The sequence below is a fragment of the Fringilla coelebs genome (genome assembly GCF_963513975.1).
Source record: "Fringilla coelebs genome assembly, chromosome: 17".
Classification (NCBI taxonomy): domain Eukaryota; kingdom Metazoa; phylum Chordata; class Aves; order Passeriformes; family Fringillidae; genus Fringilla; species Fringilla coelebs.
In genome coordinates, this window is record NC_140043.1 from 13464895 (window position 1) to 13472398 (window position 7504).

Consider the following 7504-nt stretch of genomic DNA (forward strand, 5'->3'; position numbering starts at 1 on the left):
ACAGTTTGATACCTGTCACTGCTTCTTTTATGTCTGTTCAGACTTCTGCTCTGGATATTCTTCCTTTCTAAATGGAGAACCTAATTGGTGTCTTTCAAGCTTCTTTCCCCGCTCCTCTGTTTGCCCTATATGCTTCCACTGGTGCTAAATCTCATTACTGGGGCCAATACACAGCTTGTGGCAGGTGATTGAAAGAACAGAGCTTATGCAAAACACAACTCCCTACCACAGGAGACCTTCAGCTGTCAGAAATGAAATGTTTGGTGCATCTGTTCCAGTCTGAGCACTGCCTGCACCTCAGCCCTTCATGTGGCAGAGCCCAATTGCAGCAGCTTTTCTTGCTTTGCTGTGCTTTTCTCCACTGTTCATCTCACCCCCAAACAACCACTTGTGAATTGCAGGTCTCTATTATATTCACCTTACAAAATCATTTCAGCTGAATGTTTTGATAGCTGGACAAGATAAGTATGCTGTAGTAAGATTATCACAGGCTCTTTTAATAAGAATAAACCCCAACTTTGTATAAACATTTTATTTTCTACATGTAGATAATGTCTGACAGTAAGAAATACAAAAAGTGTCTGTTTCAAACAATTTCTGAAAAAGCAGAGTAAAATCTATTCTGAAAGAATATTTTACAACATGATTTGTTGTAATCATTTTTAATGAGATTGCTCATTCTCTACAGTAGGAGTGATGCTGCTGCTTCCAATTATTGTCTTTCCCAGTGCCTCTGAGGCTCATCAGTGCCATTCTCACCAGCAGCAAAGTCCTTGAGGATGCTCATTTTCCATGTTTAAAAGAAAACCTAAAAAAAGAGAAAAAAATCAATAGCAGAAAGGAAACAATAATGTACAACTGGAAAACAAGGAACAGGCAGGGGGCTGGCCCTGTCAATGTGCTATTTTGGGGTACTCTAGGGACAGACCCTGAGCTTGTGGGTTTTGTGTACAATGTAAACAAAGCCCTGGGGCCAGCTGGGGTGCTCCCACAGCACAGCCCTGAGGGGCTGGTAGGGGAGGCAAGAATTGAATCATTTTGCTTAGGAATCTTGTTTTTCCTAGGAAAAAAGTGACTCCCTGCTTGCCTGGGTGGAGGTTGCTTTCCTGAGCAGTGCTTTTTCCCCAGGAAGAGATTGCTTTATCAGTTTTTTAACTTTACATGGAGAGCAGAAAACAATATCTAGCCAACTAGGCTAAAGTTCAGCATCCACCCCTGGATTCCCTGTGTAAGGAGTGGGCCATGTTCTCACAAATTCTGCCCCAAAAGCTGCAGACAAGCTTACAGCCGTTTGATGATTGTCTTCTCTTCACTGTTCTTTCTGGTGCCAGCACTGCTGCCACTGGCTTCTTTGTCCAGTTCTTCAGTTTGTTCCCTTTTCTGTGAGATGATCCCACTGGGAAAAGAAATGGTTTTGTTTATTTTTATGGGTTTGTGCAGAGTGTGACAGTGCACGAGTTAGACCTCTCACTAGACATGGGTGAATGAGTGTTCACAGGACAGGGATGGCAGCCCAGCCTCTTCCATCTGCTGAACTGAAAATAATGAATTATTATCCCTAAATACAGCAATGTAATGGTGCCAGGGTTATGCTTTAATGAGAACACTGAAAAAGTAACAAGCTGACTTGTCCACAGAGAAAAAAAAAGGCAAATCGTAATGGGGGTGAAAGGGAAGTGTAATCACACTTGGATTTGTGCAAAAGTCCAAGGGTGAGAGGATGGTGTGGACACAAATGGTGAATTTCTGCAGGGGTGGATGTGTGGTACCTCCAGCGCAGCCACCCAGGCTCACACCAGGCCAGGGAACAGATGGGAGATTCCCAGCTCCCCTGCAAGGCAGGTGCCTGTTCCTCTTTCCACCCTACAGAGGAGAGAAGAAAGGCTTTGCCTCAGCTCTAGATTTTGCCATCCCACTCGGGTGTTTCTACACTCCAGCAGCTGTAACCGCCTACTCCAGGCAGCAGTTTCGGTTTGACCAAAGGGTGTTTTCCCTGCCTGGAACAGGGTGAGATTTTCCCAGCCTGCACACTCTGTTTTCACAGCATGTCCTGAGCTGACCTCAGTCATTTGGAGAGCTCAGTGGATCAAAGCCTGTGACTGCAGTAGCTGCAGGCGAAGAGTAGCCAAGCAACACTCAACTGGATTCGGAAATAAAAACACAGAGAAGTTAAAAACTGGTGTGACACCAGGCACAGGGTAATTCTGAGGCAGACTCTCCTCTTGGATAAATGAGACAATGAGCTGTTGGGTGACATTGCAGAGCTCTAACATCTGCATAGTAACTTCTACCCAGAAATCATGATGAAAAATGCAGCCCCCAAACACCACCAGTCACTTTGAGCCAGTCTCTGAGATGTTTGTGACCTTGTGTTATGCAGAGCTTATTTCCACTGTGTACAAGGCATTTTAGAATAGATTTATCCTCTTCTCCTGCACAATTACTCTTTACTACAATTACAATTAGGATTTTATGTGACTGTTTAGAGAGAAAATGGGTTTTGGCTTAAGCTGTAACACTTCATGAGGAGATAAACTCACAAATTACTAGACCTGAAAAGCAGCCCTGCCCTGCTCTTGGTGCACAGCACTGTGACTCAGTTCACTAAAAACCTGAAAACATTCCCACTGTTACATTTTTAACTTGGCCTGTACTAAACTGTGTAACAGCTGGGAAATCAAAGCAAGAAGCCATTTCACTGCTGCACAGCAAAGCAGCCAAAGCTGGGGAATGCTGTCAGGCAGTTTGTAAATTCTTGGATTTAAGTGTAACTTCTTGGTTTAACCTTCCTGTTACAGACAAGGCAAAGGGCAGGCTTGCTGTATCCAGGAGGATGCTGCAGAGATATCCCAACTGGAATCTAATGTGCTCAAACAGTTTGTGTCTAGATTAAGAAGAAATTTCTTGACCCAAAGAGTTTATAATCCAACCTGGTGAGAGGTGGCAGAGGTTGGGAAGGAGAACCTTTGGGATGCATGAATTTGTAGCACCAAGATCAAGACCCTTCCCACATCCCACCCTTTGACTCACACTGAGTCTCCCTTCAGGAAAGACCAAACCCTTCTCTAAAATCACTTGCTTTGCACAGTTCAAGGGCCTTACTCTTAAAAACCCCACAGCTTATCACGAATGATGAAAGAGCAGTCTGAAAAACCCCACAGCTTATCCTGAATGATGAAAGAGCTCAATATTCTCTTTCTAGTGCCACACCCCCGTGGGAGTGAAGGACTGGAGATCAATCAGTGTTGTGCTGCAGGAGGAAGGAAAGTTTGACTAAAGCTGAACTGGAAATCCCCCCGTGCTCTTTGGTATGTAGTGTGGCTTTAGACAGTGTGTGTGCAGCTGCTGTGACTGCACAGATGAATTCCTGTACACAACAACCCAACCTGGAAGTGGACTGGGAGTAACTCTGCTTAGGCTGAGAGTGGGACAGTTATGGGAATGGGCTGAGAACTGCGCAGAGGAAAAGGGAGTTTGGTTTTTAAATTGTGTTGCAGAGAGACTTCTTCTTTCCCCCATTTTTCTTTGTTCATTGTATGCTCTGGGGAGCACAGGGATCACTTACACATCTGGACAGTGCCTATCTTGACCTAGGGGCTCAAACCTTCATGACTCTCAACTGATAAGCTTCATGAAGTACTTGTTTTTAGTAGTATTAGTTCTCTGCTGCCTTCAAGCTTTACCTCTTATAGCACTGTAGCTCCTCTTGCACTACCAGAAGCTGAGCTTTCAGCTGGTTCCTCTCTTGCAATACATCTCGGAGCTCCTGTAACGTGAACCGGGGCCGGTTGGGGTCTGAGAGGTCTATCACCATTTGATCTGGTCCAAGGCTGGGCTGTAAAATAAACAGTGGTGGTTCTTGTAACCTCTCAAAAAACTCAGCATTCAGAGAGTAAAATATCTGGATTTTATAAATATGAAACTTAGAATTCATAAGAATCCTGATTTTTTTTTTCCCAAGCAGTTAATTATGGTTCTTCATATTTTTGTATTCTCTTAGTGACTGTGTTCCCCAGCCAAGTACAGGCCACAACTGTGACAAGCTCTGACCACAGTTAAAAGCGAAGTCTCTGTCCCAAAGAGTTTGCAATTTAGTTGTCAAGAAGATGCTTTTATCAGATTGTTCTCAGATCATGAGTGAGGCTGAGCCATCTAATGCCACACCAAAATTCCTTGTCAAAGAAAGGTGAGACCTGAACTCGCCTTTTTTTATTTAAAACCTTTGTAGTAATCAAGGCATCCATTTCCCTCACAGGAGGTAACAAAGCCTCAGTGTTTGCAAACCGTTGTCTCTATGGGGCCGGTGCTGTGCAAGAGCTGAACACGGTGGGTTTGTACCCTCTGAACTTTGTGCGCGTCTTTGTGCGTGACTGCCCCAACTTTGCTGGGTCAGCCACTGCAGTGAAACTGGAGCGAGGAATCCACAGCACTGCGAACCTAACCACCCCCGAAGAAAAGACCTTCAAGGCTTTCATGGCCAAAGACGGGAAGTGACTTTGTGAGACTCGTCCTGCTGACACAAAAGAGACCACAAGTATCGGCCGGCCCATCTGGTGTGGCTCTGGGTGCGCTCCGAGACCCGCGCGTGGTGTGCCCGTGCTGGGGAAGGGCCCGTGTCCCGTGTGTCCGGGCCGTGTCCCGTGTGTCCGGGCCGTGTCCCGTGTGTCCCGGCCGTGTCCCGTGTGCCCCGGCCGAGTCCCGCACCCACCTGCGGGGCGTTCCCGCGGGCCGCCTCCCGCAGCTGCTCCAGCTCCCGCCGGAGGCTGTCCCGCTCCCGCCGCAGCTGCTCCTCGGCCACGCTGCTCTCGCTCACCAGCGCCTCCAGCATCTCCAGCACCCTGACGATCCTGAACTGCAGCCGGGCGCGGGCGGCGGGCAGCTGCGGCCCGGCGCGGAGCTGCAGCAGGTCCCGGCCCACCACGGAGGAGATGTCGTAGACATCCGCGGCCGTCAGCTGGAACGGGCTCTTCTCCAGGGCGCTCTCCGGTCCGCCATCCTCATCCTCCTCCTCCTCCTCCTCCTCCAGCTCCTCCTCCCCGTCCCGGCCCCGTTCCATGCCCGCCGCACCCCGGCGCTCCCTCCCAGCCGGGCCGGGCGGCGCTGCCGGCGAGGCCGCGGGCGGAGCGGCCCCTCCCGCCCCCGGCGCTCCCATGGCGGCGGTTGCGGCCCCGCGCCGCTTCCCGCCCTGCCCCTTCCCCTGAGGAGGCGCCGCCCGTGCTCCGCTGCCGGTAAGGGACGGGGGGGCTCTCCGGCAGCCCCGGGAGCCGGCACTAAGACGGGTGAACGCATCGGCCTTTCCGCAGCGCCTCGGCTCGGGGAGCGGGGCGGGGGGCTGGCGGGCTCCAGGAGCGGGGAAAGGGGCTGAGATCGACCCCGGCGGGAGCGGCTGCGGGTCGGCCCCTGCCCGCCGGGAGAGCCGCGTCCCCGCCGGGAGCGGGGCTGAGGGGCCTCCTCGGCCGGGCGCGGGGCAAGGCCGGGGTCCCTCAGGCCGGGGTAGGCCACGGGAGGATGCGGCTCCCCGACACGGCTCTGTCCCGGCATGTGGACTCAAACAACAGCGACACGGCTGGTTTATTTTCGTGTGGCACACTTTGGGGGGAGGGATGAACACAGTGCAGCGGTGCTGGAAGCGATTCTTGCCCAGGCTGTTCTGACACTTCCGTGAGCCTGTGCCATGTGTGTTCTCCCCCAGTAGACAATGGCTGACTGGGCCCCCATAGCGAAGGAGTACGACCCCCTCAAGGCTGGCAGCATCGATGGCACGGACGAGGAGCCCCACGACCGGGCCATATGGCGGGCAATGCTGGCACGGTACGTACCCAACAAGGGCGTCACGGGGGATCCTCACCTCACCCTCTTCGTGGCGAGGCTCAACCTTCAGACTACAGAAGAGAAGTTAAAAGAGGTTTTTTCCCGCTATGGAGACATCAGGAAGATCCGTCTGATTCGAGACCTGGTCACGGGATTTTCCAAGGGTTATGCCTTTATCGAGTACAAAGAGGAGCGCGCGCTGCTGAAGGCCCACAGGGATGCCAACAGGCTGGTCATCGACCAACATGAGATCTTTGTGGACTTTGAACTGGAAAGAACTCTCAAAGGATGGATTCCCCGGAGGCTTGGGGGTGGGTTTGGAGGCAAAAAAGAATCTGGGCAGCTGCGGTTTGGAGGACGGGACAGACCCTTCCGAAAGCCCATCAATTTGCCAAACATCAAAAATGATTTCTATGGAGAAGGATCATCAGAGAAAAGAAACTGGTCTCGTGAGGGAACGAGGGACTGGAGAACGAGGGACCGGGACCACGAGAGGAGCAGGGACAAACGCTGGCCAGAAAGGGAGAGGTCGTGGGCTTGGGGTGACAATGAGAGAGAGAGAGACTCCAAAGAGGAGAGGAGCAGGGGGAGGGAAAGGAAGGACAGAGACAGGAAGGACAGGGATAGAGACCGGAGCAGGGACAGAGATACCAAGAAGCAAAGAGATGATGATAAGCACAGGTAGGTGACCGTGCCTTGTCCTTGGGGTGTGTGACCTACCCTGAGGGCACCTCGGGGCTGTGACAGCATTCCCAGAACGAGCTGTGGTGTTGCCACCTTGTGCCTGTGACTCTGCTGCCAGCAGCTCTCTGTAGTTTGGTTCCTGCTGCAGTTGAGATGTGTGTTGAATTTTCTTTAGAGAAAATAAACTTTTGTATTAATGTTTTTGAACTGGTGAGTGCTGTAAGAAATGCACTGTGTGTACAGGCATCCCACTGAGATCAGCACACACCTTTGGCTGCCTGGCTGAGGAGTTATCCATGTGCCAGATGTCCACATGTTTGTTATGAAACAGTCCCGTGCTGGAGACACAGGAACAGAATAGCAACAAACCTCTGAAACTTCTGTGCCCAGAACAGAAGGTGATGGGAAGTGGCTTCATTTCTGTGAAGACACTGGGACAGGCAAGACCTTTATTGATACTGTGTCCTTAACTAGTTCTGCCAGATGAGAGAGAAACATGGAACCAATCCACTGTCTATGACAAGGGAGGATGAAACTCCTTTGTACAGAGGAATGTGCACCATGGGACAGTAAGCACGTCAGAAAATGCCTCATGTTCCTGATGAATCCATGGACAGTCACTGAAGGAGGGTGTCATGGGTAAATGTGGTTGCAGCTGCACCCACTCTGTCCTCACCCTTCTACACTGGGTTTAAATCCATTCTGGAAACTGGGCTTGCTGCTGGTTGTAGCTGAATGGGGGAAAAAGGGCAAAACATCTTTTTCAGGGCTAGGATGTGAAAATACAGACCTCTTCCATTAAGGAGCTTACAGTACTTTCTAGAAAAGGCTCTGTCATGTTCCTTGTCATCATAAGCCATTCCTAAATATATAATGTATTTTAAATTGTATTTCATCAGTCTTGTAATGGTTCTGTCCTAAACCTTGTCTGGTTTGAGGCTGTATTTCCATGAAATTGTACAAAGACAGATCCATAAGCTGCATCACCAAGAATGGATGGTGTTACTTT

At 50.3% G+C, this 7504-nt stretch overlaps 2 protein-coding genes across 4 annotated transcripts; one reads left to right on the forward strand and one right to left on the reverse strand.

Moving 5' to 3' along the window:
* Positions 1-560: 560 nt before the first annotated feature.
* Positions 561-5222, reverse strand: RILPL2 (Rab interacting lysosomal protein like 2). Of its 2 annotated transcripts, none has more exons than XM_084217393.1 (4): positions 4814-5222; positions 3684-3835; positions 1286-1396; positions 561-808 (listed from the first exon to the last, which is right to left on the reverse strand). In XM_084217393.1, exons 1-4 carry the CDS (start codon positions 5150-5152, stop codon positions 784-786), a joined length of 627 nt encoding a protein of 208 aa, XP_084073519.1. In that variant the 5' UTR covers positions 5153-5222; the 3' UTR covers positions 561-783. The 2 variants fall into 2 exon arrangements, with proteins under 2 accessions (XP_084073519.1, XP_084073518.1); XM_084217392.1 differs by having other exon boundaries at positions 4709-5222.
* SNRNP35 (small nuclear ribonucleoprotein U11/U12 subunit 35) lies at positions 5108-7456 on the forward strand. 2 transcript variants are annotated; one of them, XM_084217390.1, is made up of 2 exons: positions 5108-5228; positions 5693-7456. In XM_084217390.1, exon 2 carries the CDS (start codon positions 5699-5701, stop codon positions 6494-6496), a length of 798 nt encoding a protein of 265 aa, XP_084073516.1. In that variant the 5' UTR covers positions 5108-5228; positions 5693-5698; the 3' UTR covers positions 6497-7456. The 2 variants fall into 2 exon arrangements, with proteins under 2 accessions (XP_084073516.1, XP_084073517.1); XM_084217391.1 differs by having other exon boundaries at positions 5141-5228; positions 5696-7456.
* The last annotated feature ends 48 nt before the right edge of the window (positions 7457-7504 follow it).

What these genes read in the sequence shown, in the direction of transcription:
- SNRNP35 (XM_084217390.1), top strand. Translation starts at nt 5,699, where the DNA reads ATGGCTGACTGGGCCCCCATAGCGAAGGAGTACGACCCCCTCAAGGCT.
- RILPL2 (XM_084217392.1), bottom strand. Translation starts at nt 5,152, where the DNA reads ATGGGAGCGCCGGGGGCGGGAGGGGCCGCTCCGCCCGCGGCCTCGCCG. An exon ending in GAGCTACAGTGCTATAAGAG is followed by an intron (nt 1,397 to 3,683) that starts GTAAAGCTTGAA and finishes TTCTTTTCCCAG; the next exon opens with TGGGATCATCTCACAGAAAA. An exon ending in AAGACAATCATCAAACGGCT is followed by an intron (nt 809 to 1,285) that starts GTAAGCTTGTCT and finishes CTCTTTTTTTAG; the next exon opens with GTTTTCTTTTAAACATGGAA.